The 25,490-nt window shown below is 53.7% G+C and overlaps 1 protein-coding gene across 2 annotated transcripts in view; it reads left to right on the forward strand.

The window, feature by feature from the left end:
* Nucleotides 1-24,033, forward strand: part of ASB2 (ankyrin repeat and SOCS box containing 2) — a 41,760-nt gene extending 17,727 nt beyond the window's left edge. Inside the window, exons 1-8 of one of the 2 annotated variants that reach the window (XM_074365096.1) lie at nucleotides 1,230-1,307; nucleotides 3,049-3,215; nucleotides 4,041-4,196; nucleotides 6,279-6,524; nucleotides 9,568-9,739; nucleotides 17,351-17,915; nucleotides 18,833-18,986; nucleotides 21,150-24,033. In XM_074365096.1, the coding sequence (XP_074221197.1) occupies nucleotides 1,276-1,307; nucleotides 3,049-3,215; nucleotides 4,041-4,196; nucleotides 6,279-6,524; nucleotides 9,568-9,739; nucleotides 17,351-17,915; nucleotides 18,833-18,986; nucleotides 21,150-21,286 (1,629 nt within the window). In that variant the 5' untranslated portion in view covers nucleotides 1,230-1,275 and the 3' untranslated portion in view covers nucleotides 21,287-24,033. Of the gene's footprint in view, nucleotides 1-1,229; nucleotides 1,308-3,048; nucleotides 3,216-4,040; nucleotides 4,197-6,278; nucleotides 6,525-9,567; nucleotides 9,740-17,350; nucleotides 17,916-18,832; nucleotides 18,987-21,149 lie in introns of those variants that run through there. The other variant, XM_074365095.1, reaches the window with a different exon arrangement.
* The last annotated feature ends 1,457 nt before the right edge of the window (nucleotides 24,034-25,490 follow it).

The following is a 25,490-nucleotide window of genomic DNA, read 5'->3' on the forward strand; positions in this document are numbered from 1 at the left end:
CGGCACGGCCCCCAGACCGTTCAAGCTCACTCTCCTCCCAACTGGGGATGGGGGTGGGAAACAGGCCCACAGCCCCCAGGAAGGGGGGCACTCTAGAGGGACCCCCCCAGGTACACCCCTCCCAGGTGTGTCCCCCTGAGACCCAGCTGCTCCTGCCGAGCTAGGCTTGGTGACACAGACTCCATCCCCAAGGAACTGCCAGCCAGGCTGTGCTTGTGATGAACTCCTCAGTGTCCCCAGAATGGGCTCTGTGTGCTGAGGAGCCCCCTGGGGCTCTGAATCTAGGGACCCAGCAAGAGGGAGATGGGGGAGATGGCCCTAGAACGCCGGAGGCTCCGAGCCGAAGCTCATGAGTCAGGCGCACGGTCTGTCCCGCTTTCCCCCTCACCGTCCCTGTGGGTCCACCCGAGCACATTCGCAATGCCCACACCCACAGGTTTTGTTCTGCTTTGTTGCCTTTACTCATTAAGTGCCAGGTGCTAAACCTCAGAAATAATCCGAGCTGCAGGAGGGGTTCTGTTTGCCTGGCATCAGGGTGCTGGGCTAAGCGTTTCCTTGGAAAACAGCTCTGTGCTCTTTCCTCCTTTGCTCCCCTATATCAACCCGAGAAGCAGCTGAAAGCAAAAGAGGGGGTCCCTGGGCTGAAGCCCCTATTTCCTTGATCAGATGCATTGCAGAGAGGGGAGGAGGCAATTGGCCAATATTTTGTTTCTCCTTCCCAGCCTTTTTCAAACCCTGCCACCCACCTCTTTCTTGGTGCGGCAGGTGGATTTTGAGTCTGGAAAGGGGAGACCCAGGTTCTGGTCTAGGTGCTGCTGCCACTTCCTGTGCGACTGACTGCCTGTGAGTCGCTGTTCCTCTCTGAGTTTCCTTCCTCTGAGAGAGAAGATTCGAGAGGACAGAGTGGCCTCCAGGGTCCTGTCCAGCTCCTCAGTCTCTGATGGCCTGACAGCCCCAGCAGCTCTCCCCTCCCTCGGGGCGGGCACCCTGGCTGAGCTCATAGAGAGGCCAGCAGCGTGTGTGCCTGAGCGCTCCAGGGTCCTTGCACCACAGATGGACGAGACCCAAGCTGGGAGGCGGGTCCTGAGAATGTTCTCAGGACACCGCACACCCGCCAAGGCCACAAGAACAGCCAGCCCTCCTCCCTTCCACTTCAGCTGGGTCCTGCATGAGACTTTCCAGGGGAGACGGGACACCTACCCCACTGGGGCTTTTCCTGACACCAACAGGGGCTGCTCCTGTCGCTCGTAAGAGGAACTCATCAAGGTGGCAGTGATGGCGTTGATGGGGACTTCAGGGCTTCTCTGGTCAGTTACCCATCATCCTTTCTGGGTCTGTAACTTAACCAGCATCTGTGCTCTGAAGCTATTAATAACCAGAGAGGCTGAGAGTCAGGAGGAAGTGCCGCTCGCGCTGGAGGAAGCAGCTGGGAGCGTAAAGGGGCCGGCCCTCTAGACCTTCAGGGCCTATCCTGGCCCCTGACACAGCCTGCCTCTGGTCTTACCTTCACCATCTGGGAAATGGGACCATGTATGCAGAATGTTCCCCAGGAGTGGACCTGCAGTCGCAGCAGTCATGATTTTCACTGATCCTCCAAGGATAGGGGAAGGCAGCTCAGTGAATGAATGAATGAACAAATGAATGAACAAAGGGGCTCTGAGGAACCAAGCTAAGAAGTTATCATTCACATTAGCTCTGAAATCTTTTTAAACATTCAGAAGTTTTAAATTATGAGGGCTTCAAATTCATTAATCCTTCAAGTGTTTAAGACTTTCAGCATCTAAAAGTTCTGGGGGTGAGAAGGGTCAGGAGCAACAAGGAGGGAGTTGGGAAGACCCCAAAGAGATGCTCACGGTAAAGAGTCCCCCTGTGAGGGGTCTGTGCCTTCATCCCAGAGCTGCTCGAAGCACAAACAGGCTGTGAAGGTGGAGGTGCTTGGTACGTTCTGGAGCACTGTGCTGAAGGAAGGAGTTTAATCATCACTAAAACCTCCCATGGGGTTAGTTATCGACCCCTTTGGAGGCTGGTACTGTAAGCCCAAATCCTCTTGGTAGAAATGGTCTTGGTGTAACAGACGCAGCCACTGAAAGCTACAGGGACAGAGGGGTCCCCTAATGCTCTTTGGACACCAAGAAGCCCTGCTCAAAAGGACCTTTGGTTTCCATCTGTGGAAGCGAATGAGCTTGCCTTGTTTCTAGCAAAGTTTCCCTACATGGTGCCCAACTTGGAGGTAAAGATGTGGAAACACCCCAGGTCCTGGGATGCTCATGGGGGATGGAACATGGACAAGGCCTAATCCACAGCCTCCACATGTATCTCCATAGGTCCGTATGTCCTCCAAATGCTCAAAGGCAGCTATTGGAAAAATTGTTTTGAATGAGATAGAAGTAAAATTCCCAAAGAAACAAGCAAAAGTCTAACAGGGAAGAAGCTGTCTTTTTGGAAATAGGAGGGATGAGGAAGTGAAATAATTTAGGGGGGTTCCTAGATTCTGAATTCTTCCTCCCTCCCCTCCTTCCTTCCATATTCTCTCTCTCTTTCTCTTTCATGCTGCAAATATCTATTGAACACCTATCATGGACCAGCCACTGAACTAGGCTCTGGGAATCAAATCAAAAGGGATAAAAGAAAGACACGAGCCCTGTCTTCTCGGAGCTCACAGTCCAGTGGGAGAGACAGTGAGCAAATGATCATTCAAAGGCACGGAAAGGCCAGTGGTTAGATGAGGGCTTATGACCGGAGGCAGGGAGGGGCTGAGCCAGACAGGCAAGCTGAGGAAGCCGTGATGGGGCTGAGAGCGGGAGAATCCAAGGTCAGGGCTGAGGTCAGGGCGGGGTTCCCAGGGCACGCCCATGTGGGTTAGGAAGGACTATTCTCTTCATTGAGAGGACACGTCTGCAGGGGCTGAGCACCTGTCCCAGAGCAGTGGGGAGAAGCAGGACGGAGTGAGTGCTTTCCCTCTGGGCGAGAGGCCGCCTGGCCCTGCCTGTCCCCCTCCCCTCACCCCCTCCCCAGTCCTGAGGAATGACCCGCTCCTTGCTCTCACAGGCCTGTGGACCCCGTGCTAAAGGCCATCAAGGAAGGTGATGAAGAGGCCTTGAGGGCTATGATCAAGGCGGGGAAGAACCTCGCAGAGCCCAACAACGACGGCTGGCTGCCGCTGCACGAGGCAGCCTACTACGGCCAGCTGGGCTGCCTGAAGGCCCTGCATCGAGGTGAGGTGGTGGGCTCTGGGTGCAGCCAGAGGTGGGAACTGAACTCAAGAGCAGGGCCGCCACCTTTCTGGAGCTTTGCCCACTACAACCATGGAGGGGTGGGGCAGGGCAAAGTTATCACCCCCTTGCAGAGTTAAAGTCTCTGAGTTGGGAGCAGGGAAGTGACTTGTCCCCATCCTGCCCCTCCTGCCACCTCTACAGGCTTCCCAGGACAGGAGAGCCTAATTCCTAGAAAAGGAATGAGGGAGGGCTGACTTTGGGGACAGCCACTGCCAGCTTGTTCCAGAATGTTCCAGGGGCTGATTTGGTATGGAAAATACCGCAGCTGTGCCTGTGCCCCGCCTAGGCTGTCTCAAACAGCTGTGAGACCCTGGGCAAATCATGTCTCCACTCTGAGCCTTGGCTTCCCCCAGGCCAGATGTGGGTGGGTAACACCTGCAGGCAGGAGTTGCCTCTGCCCTCAAGCAGCAGGGACCCCAGGCTGCCTATCATACTCCAGGGCAGAAACAGCTGCATGAGTTCCAGTGGCAGCTGCTGGCAGTGTAAGGGAAAGACAGGATCATGTAGAGAAGGAAGGGGGTCAACCAGGGAAGGCTTCCCAGAGGAAGTGGCATCTGAGCTGGATTAATATGACTGGGAAGCTGAAACAGCCCTGTGAAAGTGACTGAGCACAGGTCCAAGAGGATGAAGGCTGTCTAGCTGGTAAATTCAGGTGAATGCCACACATGTCTGTCCTTGGAAATGGGAGGAAATCGGGACCACTTCTGTGCTGGAGTGGAGGTGGGTATCTTCCTATTCATGAATTTCCTGGTCTGTCCTCCTCAGCATACCCGGCAGTCATCGACCAGCGCACCCTGCAGGAGGAAACGGCCCTTTACCTGGCGACGTGCAGGGGACACCTAGACTGCCTCCAGTCCCTGCTCCAGGCCGGGGCGGAGCCTGACATCTCCAACAAGTCCCGAGAGACACCACTCTACAAAGGTGAGCCCACCAGGGTGAGCTTCCTCGAGGAAGGGTCCAGAAACGAAGTGGGCAATTGGGAGGATTGATTGCAAAGTGTAGGGGGTCTACTTTAAGGAGCAACTGTATGACTTCAGATGTATAACTTATATAATTGAATGTATTCTTGCATGTGTTCAGTCAGCATTTCCCAAGTCCTCCCGTGAACCAGGCACGCTAAGGAGCACTGAGCGCTCAGAGATGAAAAGATGGTAGGCATTGACTCACAGACAACCTAACACCACAGTCAGCTACTGACGTTGAAGGGCTTTGCATGAGGTGCCTGGGAGCATAGAAGAACGGCCCTGATGTGGGGGAGGGCTCCCACCAGAGGGAATGCCAGAGCTGAACCTGAACAGGAGGGATTTTCCAGCTGGACAAGAAGAGGGAACAGCATAAGCAAAGGCAAAAAGGCATAAGAGAGAATTTGTACCTCCAGGATGATTGAGAAAACGAAAAACTCCTGGCTTACTCATCATCCAAGGACACTCATTGGCTGCCCTAGTAGTGACTAGAGACAAAATCTGAATAATCATAACAGCTGGTATTTATTGAGTGGTTACTATGTGCCAGCCTCTGTTCTTACTAACCCTCGTACCATCCACATATGAGGTAGGCGCAGCTAGTCTCCCCACTTTACAGATGAGGCCCGAAGGCACAGAGTGCTAAAATGAGGCCCCAGGATCACACAGCCAGCAAGGGGCAGACCTGGGATCTGAACTCAAGGAGCTGGGTGCCAGCACCACACTCAGTGACTACATGATCAAGTGCCTGGTTCACACCTCCACGCTTAAGCAAACAGCCTGGGTCTTATAAAAATGATAGGGCCTTTACACTTTGAAAAACTATAGAAATCCCCAGTTTCCCAAGTGTCTGGCATCCAGCACCTCGAACATTTCCTAGGCAGCAGGAACCTGGCCCAGTGCAGTCCCACAGTGGACGTGTCTTCCCCAGAACTCAGGTCCACTGGGCACCAGAGCCAAAACCTGAAGATTCAGCTGTCCCAGAGGGAGCTCCCAGGACGCTGGGTGACTCCCAGCTGAAGCCTGGGCCTTGGTTCTACCTGAGCTCCTCTGTGTGCCCAGCACCACACTAGAACCTTCCATTCACTAGCCTCCCACAACATCCTCTCGGGCAGTTTTTGTTATCTCTGCTTCACAGGTAAGGAAGCCAAGGCTTAGAGATGTGGGGAGCTTCACCTGGGGTCCTGTTTGAACCACTACACAGGCGGCACCCCCTTCCTTCTCACCACACTTGACTGACTTGGAGAAGCTTCCAGGGATGGCTAATTTGGACAAACGCCCAGCCTTTCTTGTGATAGCTCCACCAGAGCCAAGGCTGCATTTAGGGTCAAGAGAGCAATGAGGCTTAAAAAAAACGGTGGTTTGAGCAGGTTGAGAATGACTTGAGCTGTACTCAGAAGATATATTTTTTTTATTTATTTATTTATTTATTTATTTATTTATTTATTTATTTATTTATTTATAAGATAAATTTTAGCCCAAACTAAGTGAGTAGCCTTTGACGAATTGTTTTGAGCAGGAATGTGACCCTGTTTGCCTCCTTTTCTGGCCTCGGCAATGTGGAGGACTGAAGCAGGTAACACTGGAAAGGAAGATGAATTAGGGGCATTCTGGGATCTTCCAGGGGACAGAGACTCCAGACCTAAGTACCTGGATTTGAATCCCAGTTCTGCTACTTATTATCTGTGTGACCTTGGGCAAGTCACTTAACTTGTCTGTACCTCACCTTCCTCATCTGTGAAATGGGATAACATGACATCCATTAAGGGTAGTGGGGAGAACTAAATCAGTTAAATCAGTTCATCATGTAAAGTGCTCAGAACAGAGTGCCTGGCACATAACTGCAAATATTATGCCTGATTAGTATCACTGTGACCCTTAGTTGTGTATCCCAGGGTTAATGCAGGGACTGGGACTTAGCCATTTGTTGAGTGAGTGGCTGGTGAGTGAATGGGTGAATGGACGGACACATAAATGAAGTCTTGGCTGGCCAGGTCCTGCCAGGGGCCCCAATGACTGTCTCGCCTCTCTCTGCGCACAGCCTGTGAGCGCAAGAATGCGGAGGCAGTGAGGCTTCTGGTGCAGTACAACGCGGACACCAACCATCGCTGCAACCGAGGCTGGACAGCCCTGCACGAGTCTGTTTCTCGCAATGACCTGGAGGTCATGGAGATCCTGGTGAGCGGAGGTGCCAAGGTGGAATCCAAGAATGCCTACGGCATAACCCCCTTGTTCGTGGCTGCCCAGAGTGGGCAGATGGAGGCACTGAGGTTCCTGGCCAAACACGGTGAGTGCTAAGGATCCCTAGGTCATGGAGTTCCCAAGGGGCACAGGTGGGAAGGACCCAGAGACGAACTCTAAGGGAAGACAAGTTTAGGTATCATCTTATGGACATACTCTGACTGAGTGATGGTGTCCTCAGAGCGCTGCGTTGAGAAGGATTCCGAGGCTGTGTCTAGGCTCAGCCAGAAACATTTTGAGATCCACCAGTGATGCCTGCAATTAGGCACAAACTTCGAGGGCAGTGGAACACATGCCACATATCTTTAACCTAGCCCAATGTCCCCATTTTACAAATGAGGAATCTAAGGCCCAGAAAAGGGAGGCAACTTGCCCATCTATAGTCACGTAGCAAATTAGCAGTAGAACTAGCCTCCTGACAACCTAACCACTTCTCTTTCCACTGTGTCACACTTTAGGGCCAGAAGGAACCTCAGACAACATTTAGGTCACCTTATCATTTTATAGGCAATGAAACCAAGGACCAGAATAGGAAAGTGATTTGGCCAAGGTTACACAGCAAATTCGTGGCACAGCTGGGATGTGAATGCTGGTCTTTGCACTCTTTGCCTCTGAAAAAAATCTCTGTCCACTTAACGGGACAAAATAAAATAATATTGCCTGCATTATGATGTCCCAGTAACAGAAGACACCAAGACAATGGCAGGTGCTCTTTTGGTTAAAAAGCATTATATTCTGAGCTCCCCCAAGAACACTTTTGGTTTCTTTTCTCCCTCTGTGGGATGTGATTCTTCCACTCAAGCAACAGAGAAACCAGAGGTAAGCCAGACCTTGGTGGAGAGTTGGAATAATTCGTTGAGGACCTGTGCTGTGCCAGACCCTGCGCTAAGCAGGAACACAGAATAGGCCAATGGGGTCTTCTCCCTAGCCTGAAGAAGTAGGTAGTGTCCTCGTGCCTTTCTGTAGATGAGGAGACTGAGGTTCAGAGAGTTTACATGATTGGTCACAGTCAGAGCCTGGATTCCGACCGCGTCCATCTGACTCCAAACTGCATGCTCCTTGCACTTCACCACGCGGCCCCAGACCTCGAGAATTTCCATCGTGGGACTTGGCCCGGAGAACCATCCACTTACTCAGCACGTGCCTGAGCCCTGGGGAAAACAGACCCAAGGCAGTTCCTTGCCGCCGGGGACAAATCTGCACTGACTAGTCTGAGAACAAAGGGGCACAGGCAGGGTCCCGGGAGCCAGGCGAGGAGGCTGGGCAAAGGGCAGGGTGCTCAGCGGGCGAGGGGAACCGGCGAGCCCTGAACATCTGCCCAGCTCTCCTGCTGATGCTCTGAGTCAGGGTCTGTTCCCATTGTGGGCTGAGTCCATTTTAAAATCCAAATATTTTTCTTGTGTGAGCAGGCGGCTTTGCTGGCGGGGTCCAGGCTTCCAGGGAGCCTGACTTCGGAGCTCGGCAATGTCAGAGCCGCTCGCCGACTCTCCCTCCAGAGGGGAGGCAGAACCAGCCCCTGCGCCTTGGCCCCTCCATCCTGGAGAACTGACGTGTGCCCCAGCACCCTCCCTGCGCCAGGCACTGGGCAAGGAGATTGTCTTAGCCCATTTGGGCTGCTATCACAGAATACCACAGACAGGTGAATTACAGACAACAGAGTTTAATTCTCACAGTTCCAGAGGCCGGGAAGTCCCAGATCAAGGAGCCAGCAGGCTTGGCGTCGCACGGGAGCCTGTTCTTACTTCCTGGACAGCCACCTCCTTCCTGTGTCCTCACACACGGTGGAAGGGACGAGGGGGCACTCTTACTGGGGCACTAATCCCATTCATGAGGGCTTCACCCCTATGACCTAATCACCTCCCAAAGGCCCCACCTCCTAACACCATCAGACTAGGAATTAGGTTCCATATGAATGTTCAGAGGACACAAACATTCACTCTAGCAGATACTTACTTACATTATCTTATTTACTCCCCACAGTCACCCTGGTTGGTAGGTACTATTATTCCTGGTCAATAGATGAGAAAACTGAAGTTCTTCAAGGCTGCCTGAGGCCACTGAGCTTGTAAAACATGAAACAGAAACTTCAACTAGTTCTTGTCTATCACAAAAGCCTGTGTTCTTTCCGCTAGACCAGAAATCAGTCATCAGATATTCAAAATTACCAGAAAGCCTGTGACAAGCAAGATGCCCAGAGAGAGGGGAACTGTGGTTAACAGATGGTCTTGATTTCAGCCCTTGCTGACACTTCACTACTGTGTCAGTTCTATTTCCTTCCAGAACAGAAAGGGACTGGCGAACAGGCTGCATCTCTCTGTGCAGAGAAACCCATGCGTCCTCTTCATCACCAGGAGTTGGAGAAGATGTAGAATTCGAGGCTGAAGGGAGACTGTCACCAGGCTTGATTCCTCCTCCTGTCAGCACAGAGTAGTGTTTGCTTCAGAGGAGACAGGAAGTAATTCCTCTCTCATTCCTTGAAATGGAAGACGGAAAAGAGCAAATCCCAATTAATAAAAAATTAGCGTGACTGGGGGTTTTCTTTCTGAGGAGGCTCTGTGCCCTCCTGGAGTTGGGAAGGCCCTCCTCCGGGCAGGATCTGAATCGTTTTAGGTGGAATGAGTGTTGAGAGCATGGTCTCTGCCATCAGACCATCTGCTGCAGCTTCTGCCGTCAGACCATCTGGGTGCAAGTTTTGGCTCTTCCCTTGAGAGCTGGGGGCACTGGGGCAAGTTGCAGAGGTCCCCTGTGCGTCAGTGTCCTTGTCTGTGGCATGGAGATAAAAGTAGTTACTGACTGCATGAGGTTACGATACGTTGTGGATTCAAAGAGAGAGCGCACACAGAGCCCGGTGCCCAGGCCACAGTAAGTGTTCAGTAAATCTCGGCATCATCACCGCGGCTCTTAGGCTCTGAGAGGCCTCTGCTCAGGCTGGCGGGCCCGGGGGCTGGATGTGGCAGGAAGGAGCCGGGGGTCCTCTAGGTGGTCCAGTGTGTCTCAGTGCTTAGCCCAGCGGTGCCCAGCCGGAGGTGGGCGTTACCTCTAGGGCAGTGCCCGGCGGATCACTCACTGATCTGCCTCTCCTCCGCCAGGCGCTGACATCAACACACAGGCCAGCGACAGCGCGTCCGCCCTCTACGAGGCCTGCAAGAACGAACACGAGGAGGTGGTGGAGTTCCTGCTGTCGCAGGGGGCCGACGCCAACAAGACCAACAAGGACGGCTTGCTCCCGCTGCACATCGCCTCCAAGAAGGGCAACTACAGGTCAGCGCAGGTCCCACCCCCGCGGCCCGCGGCTCCTCCCCGCCCCGCCCATTCCTCCGGATGCCCCGCCCATTCCTCCGGATGCCCCGCCCACAGGGTTAGGAAGGCGCGAGAGAGGGTCAGAGTGGAGGGCACATTTTAGGTGGAAAAGTGGAAAACCACTAAGCAGTTAGCAAACTAGAGTGAACGCTTACAACAGCAGCAGCAACAATAATAATAGCAAACACCTTTGTGGTGCTTACCAGCACTTTACATTATAAACGTGTTTAATCCTTTTAACAACTCTAGTTTTCATAATTCTTTTAACAGATAGACTGAGGCAGCTAGTATTATCTTCATTTTTTTTTAAATGAGGAAGCTAAGACACAGAGAGGTTGACTGACTTACCCAAGGTCACTCAGCTTGTAAATGACAGGAACTCACCTGTTCCAAGCGTCACATCTGGTGGATTCCATGCAGGATGTCAACTATCAGTCTGCACTAGTGGATATTTCTGTTGAAGATGCAACGATAACCTCTCAGGCAGTTAGCAAGTATGCAGGGGATACCTACACTAATACAAACAGTATCAATGATAATAGTTTTTATTGAGCACTTACTACGTGCTGGGTTCTTTGAACAAGATGAGAGAAGCTTAAGTTCTCAGGGAGCAATCTGGTGGGAGGCAAGATGGCCCCCCCCCACACACACATACACATGAATTCATGACAAATGAAAGAGCATGAAGAGCTAAGCTCCATGATGGTCCTAGAGGGGAGAGACCAGCGTGGGCTGGAGCAGGGGTGTCTGGAGCTGGCTTATACAGCTCACGTGAGCCGACTGATCCACTGGTGGTCTGAAATTGCCCATGCGGAGAGTATTTACACCATGGACATTGGTGGCTGTTAGAAATCAGAGCCACCTTCCCCCCAGAGAGCCAGTTATTAAACCTCCACCAGCACCACCACCAGCTGGAGGGTCAGGGAAGACCCGGCCAGCAGGCGGAACTCCAGCTGCCCCTGATGGATGCACAGGCCCAGTAATTTCCACTTGACCAGCATTCCCCAAACTTTGAGCTTTCCCAGACTTTCTTCCTGATTTCAGATTTCTATAGCCTCATTTCTTAGTATTTACCTTTAAAGACATTTTTAATTTAAAATGAATTTATTTTCAAAAGGAAGTGTTTATCACACAATTAAATCGTTAAATGTACCCATTTACAACTAATAAAAAAAAAAAAAACTTCTCACCTAAAATCCCATCTTGGGTAACCCAGATGACACACTTTGGGAAAGGCAGCCCTGTCCTCAGCAGGGAGAAGGCTGTGCAGGCTGGGGGGAGGGAGTTGTCTCCGCTAAGGCAGAGGAAAACGGGGTGGGAGTGACATACCAGAGAATGGACACACTAGGAGACAGAGCTGGTCTTCAGGGCCCCAGGCCCTGCTTGGCAGGCTGCCCCACAAATGACCAACCAAGGATGCCCCCCTGCCACATGCATGCACAGAGACCCCGCCTCCTCTGGACCTCTCTGTGAGGCAGACAGATGTGGGTCTGAATTCTTGCTAAGGCCTTGGGGAAGCTGCTTGACCTTTCTGAGCCTCAGTTACTTCTGTAAAATGTGACGTAGTTGTACCTGCCTTGGGGGCTGTTGTGTGGACTGGTGAAATGGATACATGTGGCTTTAGAATGGAAATAAAGCCCCCCGCAGAGCACCTGGCACACAGTAGGTGCTCACTGGGTCTGTGTTCTCTTACGTAGGGAGGGTCCATTCTATCATCTTTCAGTTAAGCCAGTGGAGGGACAAAGGCAGCTCAGGTCAGGCAGAGGTGATGGGCAAAATGGCATCCTTCTCTTTAGCTCCAGAAAGATTCAGCATCAGTCAACAAACATGGGTTACCTTAGCCTGACTCCAGAGACCTCCAGAGGGAAAGAGAGGGAAGGGTTGGTCCTTCGAAATCTCCTGGCCCACCGGCTCCCCACACTTGGCTGGACCACACAGTAACTTTGGGCTATTTTTTAAATGACGCATCCCAGACACATGGAACCAGAATCTCCAGGAGAGGGGAGTTCAGTCTTCTATCTTTGAAAAGCTCTGAGCCAACCAGATACAGCCCAGCCAATTCTTTAGGGGAACCACTGATTTAGTCCAAGCCTGATTTTGCAGAGGAGGGACCTGAGGCCAGAGATGGGAAGTGGCTTGCCAGAGAGTGGCTGAGCTGAGATTGTCAGCTGGCATCCTTCAGTCACAGCCGGATGCCTTCAGGTGGACTCAGATGTTGTTAGTCTGGCTCCAGCTGGTGGGGAGTTTGAAGGAGCACTGGGTGTGCCTAAGGACAGCCAGGGAACAAGGCTGGTTCTCTCTGGAACCACCTATGTGTATGATTTATGTTCCCCTAAAGTCTTCTCCTTTGGAACTGTGCTGACTCCCAAAGCTATTTCCCCAGTTACTCACTCCATTTCCAGACCCCATTTCCCCCTGCGCCCCAAGACAGAGGGGCCAGGCCACCTTTGAGGGCTGCCTTACAGAGGGTTAAAGCCAGGTTCCCAGCAGTTTGTGCCACCTGGCAGAGCCGTGGCCAGGCAAGCCCCCAGAGCTGCACTCATTCCCTGGGCATAAGGCACATGCCATGTGGCCCTCTCCACACTGTCTCCATTTCGCTGCTTGGGGATTTGCTGTGACATTCTGTAGGCCTTCCACACTCAGCCACCAGCCAGAACACCCTGCCCGTCCGCAGCACGGAAAGTGGCTCCAGCAGCTGGTCTCAGTGTTCGCCAGATGGTACCTTCTCTTTGCACATTTAACTGGAGGGCGTGACATTTGGGCGTGGCTGAGAATGGAGCCCCCAAGATCTCAAAGTCTTAGGCACCTCCAAGGCACACTTTTTCTTATTTTTCATTTCCAGTTTAGCAAAGACACCTTCTGAGATTAAAACTCAACACCAAAGTTAGATTTATTAAGAAACAGTTTGTAATAACAAGAGCAGTTACCCCAAGTTTCCTTTAAACTGAATTCCTAATAGCACTGAAACCAGTGGTCCTCAACCTTGGCCACACACGGGAACTCCCGGGGAGCTCACAACCCTGAGCCTTGGGCCTCACCCTCAGAGATTTCACTGGAAGCAGACTGGGTTGAGGCTGGGGCCGCAGGATTTCTAGAAGCAGCCCAGATGGTTTAACCATGCATTCCAATAGAGACCCAGTATCTTAGAGTCGATTTTGTGGCTGACCTTGTGATACAGACTTGCATTTTGAGCCTTGCTTCTGACCCCTTTGTTTTTAAATATTCTTCCTCTTTTACTTCTAATTTATATTACCTTTGCAAGTCACTTAAAACCCTTTCCAGGAAAAGGCAAAGTAGAAAGCATTGAATACGTTAAATTAGAATGCACTTTATGCAGCATATTCACAAGCAAGTTAGCATCCCTGTTAATTAAAAGGGAAACTGAGGCTCAGAGCTCAAGGCCTCCCAGAAAGTAAGAGAACAGGCCCCTTGACCCAACCTCATCCCCTCCAGGAAACTGACTATTGCTTGTATCTTGTGGAGGAAAATGATGAAGGTTTGCATCAAAGTTTCTCAAGACAAGAAGCACGGATTACCTGCCGCAGACTCCTGGGCCTCTCCCCAGATCTGCTGAATCAGCCCTGGGTGGCAGAGCCCAGGAATCTGCATTTCTAGGACTCTCTCAGGGATTCTGAGTTGCACAGGGATTTCGAGCCAGCAGTTTGCATCCTCAGCAAGCTCCACTCTCTCTCTGGGGAGAGGGAGCCCTAGAGAGCCCTAGAGACGCTCGGCGCAGCAAGTGGTGCGGATCTGCCATGGCCGAGCTCTTCTTCCTCCTTCATGGAGGAACTGCTCCCCTGCTCCAGCTCCCGGGGAAAAGCGGCAGACTTTACTCACGGGCAGGAGTCCCACTGTGCCCTTCGGAAGATCCTCAGGCAGATTCTCCACTGGTGGAGACTTTTCTCACTCCACCTGGGCCCAGAGAAGAGGTAATCCTCGCAACACACACACACACACACACACACACACACACACACACGCCCAGGGTGACACAGTGCGGCCCAGTGGTATTGGGAACCGAGCCATTTGTGGGCGGCTGGTTCCCTTGTGAAAGTCAAGTCCACAGTCAAATCTACGCTGAACGCTGGCAAAGGTCACACCACCGTGACCCGGTGACCCAGAAGGCCTCCGTGTTTGGTGCAGCAGGGGCAGTGCAATGCAGTCACCGAGGCACTCAAGATACCAATAGCATCTCGTATCGAGGGCCTACTATGTGCTGAGCAGCTTAATGTGTAAGACCTCATATTATCCTGAGAAGCAGCTTCGGTGAAAGATAGTGTTAAATTGTGTTTTGTAACCTGGGCATAGCAATCCCACTTTGTTGCGTTATCATGGAGAGTAAATGAGATAAAGTGCTTGCTCATAGGATCCTTTCCAGGATTAAATGAAGTAAACACGCAAAGCATTTTGAACAATTCCTGGCACATAGCAAGCGCTCAGAGATGTTATGGTAATGATTATCCAGGAGGGTGAAGTGCTCACAGTTATGCACAGGGACTCAGTAAAGCATAGGTAGCTGTCAGCAGCAGCAGTGTCACTCTTGTTATGAGTCATTGCCCCTCTGTTGTAGATGTGGTTCAGCAAGGTTCAGTGACTTGCCTGAGATGGCCGAGCACTGACAGGCAGGGCTGGTAGTGTAACTCAGGTCCGCTGCCCATGTGGGACCCCGCACTGCTAAGGATAGCCTCCTTTGGCTCAAAGCTCTCTTCCCTAGTCCCTGCTGCTGGGCTGGGGTTCAGGCAGGGTACCCAAGCAAGGGACAGGCAGCGTGGTAGGGTGGCAGCCTTTGAGAAACTGGAATCCTGGGCAGGGACAGGGAGGGTGGGATTCAGTTCTGGTGGGTCCCAGGAACAAGGCAACGGTTCAGTTATTGGGACTGAGTTCTAAGGTCACCTGCTGAGCTGCTGTCCTGGGCTTTCTTGGAATAGCTCTGAGCTGGACCTGCTCTGGTCCCAGAGCCTGAACTGGTGGGTGCAACCCCTGTGCCAGGAAAAGGAGAAGAGAGGGACAGGGCGCTGGGCCTCCCAGACACCAAATGTTCTACCAGGCAACGGGCACCTTTGTTCTCTTCTTAAGGTGCACTTTAAGCACCTGTGGTTCCAGGACCTGCCTGTGGGAGAAGTGGGAAGGTCCCAACCTGTCTTGTGGGGTCTTCCCCTCATCCTCCCTCCTTCCATCTCACAAAATGGGCTGGGGGAGAAAAGTGATGATATGCAGTGGGGCCACCAACACTCCCCAGGCCTGGGGGACTTGGGGAGCACAGAAAGCCCTGGCCCCGGGTGGTCTGGACCCTGCATTCTGCCCTGGTTTTGCCATCCACCTCCAGTCCAACCTCACTGTCTCTCCCACCCCACATCTGGGTCTCAGTTTCACCCTCTGTAAAATGGGAGGCTGGACACACTGATCTCCGGACCCTGTCTGGCATTACACATTTACTTTCAGATTGGCAAAGCCCTACAGAAGCGGACAACAGTTAGATGATTTCACTGTGTCATGAAGACAAGGCTTTTGGGACTCCAGGCAGCGTCCAGTCGTGTTCCCACATTCCTGCCACTTTCCCTTGGCTCGGCAGGGGACTGCTGGAGACCAGCTGTGACCTGCCAGAGATACCAGCCCATCTGGCCAGCGGCCCCGGGCAGTCTCTCTTGCTGTTTTTCTCGTGCTTGGGCATGTTACGGCTGTTAGGGAGCATTTGTTGGCGATGGCTACGGTCCAGGGGGAGGCCTCCACCCTGCCTTTGTCCAGCACCTCTACAGAGCAAGGTCAGGCCCCCTGGGCCTGCACAAATAAAAATTAGGAGGCAATTAGCCCCCCTGGGTGTGTGAATTTCCTTTTGAGGTTTTTAAAGGCAGATTTTGGGCAAACACAGCGTCACTAACAATAATAATACTTTCCACTGAGGTCCTAATGGGAGGTCCCTGGCATCAGATTTCCAGGAAGCCCGAGTGCCAGGAGGCAGAGAGGCGTGGGAACGGGCCTGGTGGCACCTGCTTGCCCTGCCACAGCCACCTCCTTGGAGCCCACATGGGGCCTTGAGGTCAGCAGAGCTTGGGTGGATTCGTCACTGGAATCATGTCAGTGGCCAGAGCTTGGCAGGTGGCAGGGGTCTAGAGGAAAAGAGCAAACACGAGGGGTCAAGCCCCAGAACAGCTTTATGACCTTTAATTAGTCATTTCATCTCTCTGAGGCCCCTCCATTAAAAAGAAGGCTACAGACCCACTTTGGTTACCCCACAGGGCTACAGTGAAAGTAAAATGGGGCAGGCAAGTTAACACTTTGTAAAGAATGCAAAACCCTGCGACATACCAGCTATAACCTAATTGCTACATAAGAAGTTAGGGGAGTGGTAAAGAGTGTGGCCCTCTTTCTAGGGGGAAATCAGACTACCTGGGTTCAAATCCTGGCTCTATCACCTACTGGCTGTGTGTCCTTGGGCAAGTCACATACCCTCTCTGGGCTTCTGTTTCCTCATATGTAAATGAAGATTATATGAGTACCCACCTTATAGGGTATTGGGAGGATATAATAGATTAATGTAGGTTAAGTGCTGAGAACAGTGCTTGATTTGGCAGGAGAGAGCAGAGTCAGGGCAGGCAAGAATCTCCAGCTTCAGCCCCAGCTGATCGACCCTCTCCAGGCCATGGGCGGGGCAGAAAGCCTGGGAGAGGCTAAAGTCAACCTTCAGGAGAAGAGGTATTGAGACTCACAGGACAGTGACATGGTCACTGAAGGCTGAGTGGGGCCTCGGGCAGGAGTGGTTGGGACCAGACACTTTTGTCCCCTCCTGTCCCAGGACCTGATAGCTCCACCAGGGTCCCTGGGTGGCAAGACAGAGGTGCAGGACAGCTCAGCCCTGGAGTCAGAGGAAGGTGCAATTCCTGGTTTGTGTCTCCCGATGTATGGCCTGGGCAAGTCCCTTAACCTCTCTGAGCATTGATTTTTCTCATCTGAAAAAGTGGGAAGGATGAGATTTACTTCATGGGTTGTTGTAAAGATTAAACCAAATAGTGTTTGCAAAATCTTCAGATGTCTCTTGGCATATAGCGAGCCATTGGATATGGCTATCCCTGCCCCCCCCCAAACTCCATCCGACCTAGGCAGGGTAGGATCTAGCTCCAAACTTCACCGTGTGGCTCCACTGCAGGTTTGGGGGTCTTCCAGTCAATCCCTCCAGAGAACTGAGCTGGGGATGTCTTGGTCTGAAATAAATCAGCAAGACATTCCTGAAACTGCAGTCCAGTCTGGCTAAGGTTTTTAAGAACTCGGTCTTTGGAGGCTAAGGATTATGGGTTTGAAGCGTAGCTCCATCCATTACTGACTATGTTATTTAGGGAAGGTGGTTGAAGCTCTCTGAGCCTCAGTTTCCTCTTGTGTGAAACGCACCCACTTGCTCCCTAAGTGGTAATTTTGAGAAGGGCTGTCTCCGCCCCGCCCCCTGCTGGTGGGCCCGCGCCTTTCCACACAGTAGTTAAGAGTGGTGACCGAGCCGGGCCCCTCTGCGCCCCCTGCTGGCCGGTCGGGCCTCGACGTGCGGACCGCCCCGTGACCTGCGCGTGCCCGCCCCACCCGCAGGATCGTCCAGATGCTGCTGCCGGTGACCAGCCGCACGCGCGTGCGCCGTAGCGGCATCAGCCCGCTGCACCTGGCGGCCGAGCGCAACAACGACGAGGTGCTGGAGGCTCTGCTGGGCGCTCGCTTCGACGTGAACGCGCCGCTGGCACCCGAGCGCGCGCGCCTCTACGAGGACCGGCGCAGCTCCGCGCTCTACTTCGCCGTGATCAACAACAACGTGTACGCCACCGAGCTGCTGCTGCTCGCCGGTGCCGACCCCAACCGCGACGTCATCAACCCCCTGCTAGTGGCCATCCGCCACGGCTGCCTGCGCACCATGCAGCTGCTGCTGGACCACGGCGCCAACATCGACGCCTACATCGCCACGCACCCCACCGCCTTCCCCGCCACCATCATGTTCGCCATGAAGTACCTGTCCCTGCTCAAGTTCCTCATGGACCTCGGCTGCAACGGCGAGCCCTGCTTCTCCTGCCTGTACGGCAACGGCCCGCACCCGCCCCCTCCGCCGCCCTCCAACAGGTTCAACGACGTGCCCGCCTCTGACAAGGCGCCCGGCGTGGTCCAGGTAGGAGGACACGCCCGGGGGAGTGCGGCCGGGGGCCAGCGCGCTCCGGAGGCTGGGGGGACTGGTGGTTCGCTCGCTCCGGGGCAGCGTGGATTACGTTTCGGAGGTAGCAGAAGATGGCAGTTAGCAGGATTCGGAGGCGATGTGGACCAGCGGTTAATACGCTTTGGAGGGAGTGTGAACTGATGCTTAGTCAGTGGACCCCAGTGGTGAGCGCGCTTTAGAAGCAGGAGAACTTAGTGGTTCACACGAACAGTTAAATCCTTTTTTGGGTCCGCTGTTTTGAGGAATTCAAGAAAGGAACAGTGGAGCAGGAGATTGGTGGGGAACTCTGCAAAACTGGGGGTTCATCACCCCCAGCAAACCTACACCTGATATATGATGTTGATTTACCAGAACCGGGGTGGAAGTGAGAGCAGGCTGGTGTAAGGTCAGGTGAGGTGCAGAAAGTTGGTGTCGCAGAGGCAGAGCCTGTCCATGGTGATGACAAAGAGTCTGAACTTAAAATGAAAAGAAAGTCAGAAACACCCTTCTTCTGGAGATACTTATAATGGCTAATGGCCATCATTTATGGGCCATCTACAGTGTGCAAAGAAGTTGATATTATTACCTTACTTTTCACAAAAAAACCCTTGAAGTTGGTGTCATATACCCACTTTCTAGACAAGGAAGTCGAGGCTTAGGGAGGTGATGCAGTTTGCAAGTTGCCCACCTCCCACGTTTGGCAGCAGAGGCCTATGTTGATGAGAGAGGGGTGTGAATCTGGAGAACTGGATTTTACCCTGGGCATGCCCAACAGCTGTCCTCAGACCTGTCCCTTACCCTCACCTGCCTCTGGTTCCCACCTGTAGGATGGGCTTGCTGAGGTGGTGCCCTGGGTCCTGGGCGTCCCAGCACTGGTGTGTGTTCTCTTTCAGTTCTGCGAGATCCTGTCCACCCCGGAGGTGAGCCGCTGGGCAGGGCCCATCATCGACGTCCTCCTGGACTATGTGGGCAACGTGCAGCTCTGCTCACGGCTGAAGGAGCACATTGACAGCTTCGAGGACTGGGCCGTCATCAAGGAGAAGGCAGGTAGGGGCTGTCACTGCTGCCGCTGCTGGCAGGTCACCCTGCCTGACTCAGGCCCAGAACTTGGGGCATGTGACTGTTACTAACATTGATGAGTAGGTACACATGCCCGGTTCCTGCTGTGTGTCACATACAGTGTCTCTGTGACTCCTGGTTTTGTAAATGAGGAGACTCACCCTCAGAGAGACTGTCAATTGGGCAAATGTCTCACCACTAGTTAGTGGCAGAGCTGGGATTCAAACCCAGATTTGACCAACCTCAACATCCCTCCATTAAATCTTTCCAGGAGGTTTCAAGCAGTTCCGGCTCCCTGAGGGGTATCAGGACCTTTAGAGTAAGTTGCCCACGTCTGTGGGTCGCGGAGAAGCAGCGTGGCGCGTAGAGGAGGAAATGCCGGTCTCACACTGTAAAGTGCGTACCTGAGCATTTTGTTTAAAATGCGAGTCTAACTCAGCAGGCCTGGGGCAGGGCCTGAGAGTCTGCATTTCAGCACGCTCCCAGGTGGCGCCAGTACTGCCAGTTCACAGGCCACACTTGGAGCCCGTGCCCCGACTCTGACTCTCCACGTCCCTCCTTGTTCCCTGTGCTCCTTTGAACCCAAGCCTGCTGCAGGATTTTTCATTTGCACAAATGCCTAGGAGCACTTGAATTGAGGCCTTTGATAAAGTGACTGGGCCAGGGACAGGGGGAGGGTGGCACCGACTTGCGCACTCACAGGGGGCAAATGCTTAATCAACGTTCATTGAATTAATGGATTAATTGTTGCTGTCACCGTGATCTTCGGCCACTAGAGGGTGGAGCTGTCCAGGCTTAGATGTCAGCCCCACCTTTCACTGTCCCCTCCTCCCACCCTACCTGGGAGGGGTAATTTCTTACAACTAAACTGTGTCCCAAGGGGAAAAAAATGCAGAACTCATTAGTGTGCTCCGAACATTTATTAACAGGAAGAACAAATAGTTCTTAACTAATACCGGTTTCTTTAAGCCCACCCTCCATCTGCAGAACATACTCCCACATACTCTTTCATTTAATGCTGTGATGTTGACATCATTGTCCCAGAGACTCTGAAGCCAGCCAGGGTGCCAGCCCAGTGCCAGCCCAGGTGTCCTCTGCCCACCTTTTGCCTTTCCCTCCACAAGCTCAGTCTTCACTCAGTTGAGAAAGGGGCTGAGCTTCCCAGAGGGCAGGCTCTGTCCTAAGCGAGATCAGAGGCCATTGGAAATGTCAGAAATGCAGTGATGGGGCCCCTAGTGAGGCAGCCTGCAGCCGCCTGGCCTCTCTGCCCTCCCCGCACGTTTCCTCTGCCTCCTGATCTTCCCTGGGCAGCGGTGGCCTCCTAGGCTTGGCATCGCCACTTCCCCTGCCTCCCTTCCTCACCTGGAAAATTCCTACCCACCCACCCTGCTCAGATGCGCCATTTGGTGTGGAAGCCTTTCTCGAAAGCCCCTGAGTGGGCCCCCCTGCGTCTCTGGCCCGAGCACAGGGCCAGGCACAGCGAAGGGGTCAGCATGTGTTTGTTGAATGAATGAATGGACAGCATTCTTTGATTCAACAACCATCTACCCCGTTCCCAGGGCTAAAATAAGTTACCCCACTACTAGATGCATCAGGCCCTGTTCTTATCTCTCCTGGCCCCTCCTTCCCCCACCCGAGAAACCACTGTATGGGGTATCCCAGGGGGCCTCCTGTAGGAGGCTGTCCAGTGGGATTCTGGGACCTGCTGGGAGCTGCCCAGTCCCTACGCCTTGACCCTGACATCTCTGCACCACCCAGAGCTGAATTCCATGCATGGGGGCACTTAAGAGGTCACACCCTCTGACCCCCTTGCTGAGGCTGTGGTGGTGGGGGGGGTCCAGGCTGAGTGTAAAGGAAAGAGCACAAGATGAGGGCGATGCCAGCTCTAGGCAAGCTTATCCTCACCAAGTCCTCACCTGTGAAATGGGTTTGGTACCTGCCCTACCTACTCCCTGGGGCTGCACAGACCATTGAGGGGTGACACATTTTCGGTTGGCAGGGACCAGTGTCACCAGGCATGGAGAGAGTCCAGGCACCCCCTCTCAGCCAGCCACATGGGTTGGGTGCTTCCCACAAGCCAGGGGTCACAGATGCAACCTTCTGCCAGTTGCAAACAACAGATCCGCATCTTGCTTTCTCTCCTTTTATTAGAACCTCCAAGACCTCTGGCTCACCTTTGCCGGCTGCGAGTTCGAAAGGCCATTGGGAAATACCGCATCAAACTCCTGGACACGTTGCCCCTCCCAGGCAGGCTGATTAGGTACCTGAAATACGAGAACACCCAGTAACCGGGGCCTGCGGAGAAGGAGCGGCTCCTCAGACTGGCTCACTCAATCTCAGGACAGCGGTGTCCCCAAATCCAAGGGGACCGGGTGACAGACGAGGCTGTGGGCTGTCTCCCTCTCAGCTGGGGCAGCTGCCGTGATCTCACAGTTCTCTGGGCCAGAGCTTTGCCCAGAGCAGAGGACAGACTTGTCAAGTGGGAGAAAAACCGTATTTGTGTTCAAACTAATGAGGAGATCCCAGACCTCCTTGCCTTCGGGAATGGCAGAAAGCTCCATTCCTGGGGCCCGGAGACGGGGACAGGGCAGAACTTGGGGTGCTGTGGGGAAGGCAGAGGCCAGCAGGGAATCCTGGCCCCAACCCTGGGCTGTGGCTGGAGAGCTTTCCGGGTGAGTCTGTCCTTCCCAGACAGCCTGGATGCAGCTGTCCCCGTGCCCCTCCCCCTTTGCTCTGTGACACTCCACTTGCCTCTGAGCTTTCTCCCCAAAGGTGTGGTGGGGGGGTGGGGGGGAGCCCTCAGTCCCAGAGGGCTTCCTTAGGTGCAATAAATGCCACAGATGATGCCCTGCCCAGTGAAGTCCCTTTCACCAGACCCCTGCAGGCCCTGAGGTCCTCAGCCCTGCTCCTGGAGGGCGTGGGGGTGGGACAGGGGCTTGGACAAGGGCACACAAACCCTTGATTCTGTCACTTTGGTTTGGGCTTCTGAAAGGCCCAAGAGAGTGTGTCCTTCATTCACCAGAAGAAACCCAACAGCCCAAGGAGAGGGGGCAGCTTTCTGCCGTGCGGATGGAGCAGCCAAGGTTGGTTTTCCTCTCCTGTCACCATGGAAACAGGTGCTTCTTCACAAACAGGGTCTCGGAGCCTACAAGTCTCCTGACACCTGGGTTTGTGTTACACACGTGTTCCCTGGCATTGTCTTCACGTCCTACTCACCTGTTTTGCTACAAAAGCTGAGATACTAGGGGAAAAACATCTCAATATTGGCTGCTGTGAGTAAATGCTGGGGGGATGGTCTTTGCACCAAACTTGAGAGGCAGGAGGCCCTATGCCTGCTGTTTGTTCTGTCCTTCTGGCTTCACGTGGCTCTGGAGGGAGGCAGGGGCTCCCAGCCCACTTTGGGAGGTGCGGGCGCAAAGCTGAGGTTGGGCACCACTGGAGCACTTTCTCGTGGTCTGAGTCCCGTCTGCTGAGACTGCTCTGTTTCTAGGAAGCGTGATTAAAGCCACTGGAGCCCCGGGCTCACTCACGTGACACCAGAGCAGGTAACTTTGCAGAGAGCCTGTTCCAGCCCTACCCTAGGATCTGGTAATGGCTTAAGCGGGGTCAGATGTAGCTTCTGGCCTTTGGGAAGTGAGCAGATGGGTGGGTTGGGGGAGCACTGGTTCCGGGGCCTGGCTCTGCCTTGGCTTTAGGGCCTTGGGTTCCCATCATTGTGGCTCCTGGTGGCCTTGCTGGTTCTGACACACTGGCTTTCCATGGAACCAATGAGTCCCAGTGTCTTCCTGCAGAGGATGAGTCCGCCAAGCAGAGCTTCCAGCTGAGGGTCAGGAGACCCTGCTGTGTCTTGCCCACTCCCTCCTGGTACAGGGAGAACCAGCCCCAGAGAGGGGAAGGGACTTGGGCACACACAGCAAGTCCCCTGGGGCCAGCCCAGCAAGCCCAGCGGTAGCTGGCCTTGGTCCCATGCTGTCTTGCTGCAGAGATCCTGAAGAAATCTGGAAGGAATCCTGCATCCTCCCAGCCTGGGGATGTTCAGGCCCAGGGCCCAGGGGAAGTGGCCAAGGAGGGCTCAGCGCAGTCAGGGGAAAACCCTGGGACTCAGGAGCCAGACTGGGTGGCAGTCAATGGTAGGACAGAGCAGAAAGATATTTCAGGTGGGGCAGAGTATCAGGCAAACTCCTAAAACTACAGCAGTTTTCAGGTCACTTAATGTCCTAGAGAGTCTTAACGGGCAGTGGCCACACACACTGGGCAGGAGGGGGACAGTGGTTTGAGGGAAGGCTCCCTGGAGGAGGTGAGGCTTGAGGAGGGAGGTGGGAGGGGTGGGGAAGGAGATCTCAGACACTGCATTAAGCATGGGCTCCATTTACTTGTAGGACGTGGGGCCCCGGGCCTGGGAGGCATGGGTGCCACCTTGGGTTCTTAGATTACTGATGTACCTTCATACCAGTTGGTCACAGCCACTGGTCAGGGCCCCTCTCCTCCAGGGCCTTGCCCAGTCTTGGCCTCCTCAAGTCCCCGCCTGCACCTCCACATAACCCAGCAGGTGAAGGGTTAACGCCTCGCTTCTCCTGGGGGTAGGTTCTGATTGGTCAGAGATCGGGCTGTGCCAGTTGTTACGTCTTTTGACTAACTCTGCCCTTGAGAGGACTTCACCACCATCACCCTTTGCAGAGACCCTTTCCCCCACACCTACCCAGCCCCCGGGGGGATGTCAGCCTCAGAGAGATCTAGACAGCACCCTCAAACACTAGAAGTCCTGAAACTGATTCCATTCCGTGAGCAGGAGCACGTTTGACCCAGTGCTTGGGGATCCATGGGTCGGAGGTGAGTTCCTGAATTTCTCTCTGAACCAACACAGTTCACCTTCTGGTTGGGAGCACCTGCTGCAGCTGCTACTGTGGCTGCTGTTTTTGTTTTTGTTTTTGTTTTTTAAATACTGAAGTTTTCCTGGATGTGTTTTTCCCCAACTTGCTTCCATGTGGGGAATCACGGTGCCCGGTGTTCCTTAGTAAAGGTTTCTGCTTCTGGACGAGCCCTCCAGAGTTTGGATTAAGGCACTGCCACGTATCCCCTGGTAAAGCTTGAACCACAGAGGGGCTGTGGGGGCCTGGCACGAGGCCCTTGGGCAGCACTCTGAGAAAACATGTCTCCCAGAGCTGGGCTCCTTCTCTAGGGAGTGCGGGTGGTTAGATGGCCCTGGGCCCCCGTCCCTGTGGACTGCCCAGCCTGTAAACACCATTGAAATGTCAGTGCAGAAGGACCTACAGATGGGCCCAGCTAGCTAGGAGAGGTGACTTTAGGTTGGTGTCGTACTGGAGAGCCAGGTGCTCACATCATCCCCACAGCTACCCACACAGCAGATCTACTTTGAATCAAGAACATTCTGACATGGAGAGGTTAAGTAATTTGCCCAAGGTCACACAGCTGATAGGTGGCTGGGCCTGGGTTAGAGCTTTTAACACCCTGCCGTACAGGAGGGGCTGAGCCTCATCACAATGGATCCAGAAGGGTCTTTGTAATGATGTGCAGGTGGGGAGAGAAGGGTCCATGCCTCTTCCAGGCCTCTTCTCTATTCTGTAAGACCAGAGCAGCCGGAGGCAATGGTGAGGGTCCTGGCTGAGGACTCCCTACTCATGCGCCAGATAATCACTCAGAACGACCCTGCCTGCGTCATGTGGCCGCTATGGTCCTCTGAGACCATCAGATAAAAGCCACAGGAAACCTACCCACTTCCCAGTGACGAAGCTGACCCTCCATGCAGGTGCCCCAGTCCAGGGGAATCCTGGAGTCAAAACAGGCAGGGGCAGCAAGGGCCCTTAGCCATCCACAATTCTGGGGCCTTGTGTTAGGAAGGATTCCGGGCACCAAAGGAGAGAGTCTGTGACCAGCTGATGATACTTGCCTTCGATTCAGAAGCGGTAGGTCCATCTGATCGTTACCCTTGAGCTAGTTCCCTGCTTTACGGCGGGGGAGGCTGAGGCACAGAGGGGATTAACTTGTTCAACATCCTGCTACTGACTTGGGTGCAGCAGTTCCCAACGTGGCTGGCCCCCTGCACCCGTCCCAGTCGTGAGGACTGTGCTTTGGTGACGAGAGCAGCTCAGCACCAGTGGCAGCCCCCCTACCATGCTCTCAGCCACGCGGCCACGCCACACACAGCAGCGCAGATCCTGGCCCAGTGTGCAGTGCAGGTGGAGGCCCCTCCAGTAGCTCTGCCGGTTTGGGCACTTTTGGGGCAAAACCGAGGCCACTCCCTGCCACCAGTGCCCCCTCTGGGCATTGTCACAGCAGAGGCTCTCACTGTTCCATCGGTTCCATCGACAGGGCGCCTAGTATGTGCCAGGCGCTGCATCAGGCCCTGGAAGAGAGCCATCAGCAGGTAACCTAGGAAACCGAATTAGCTGGAGATGATGATGATGATGACTTTGCCCAAAGACATAGAACCAAAGCCTATGTTTAAAAAAGGAACAATTTGGTCAAACAGTT

The sequence above is a fragment of the Camelus bactrianus genome, chromosome 6, assembly GCF_048773025.1.
Source record: "Camelus bactrianus isolate YW-2024 breed Bactrian camel chromosome 6, ASM4877302v1, whole genome shotgun sequence".
NCBI lineage: Eukaryota > Metazoa > Chordata > Mammalia > Artiodactyla > Camelidae > Camelus > Camelus bactrianus.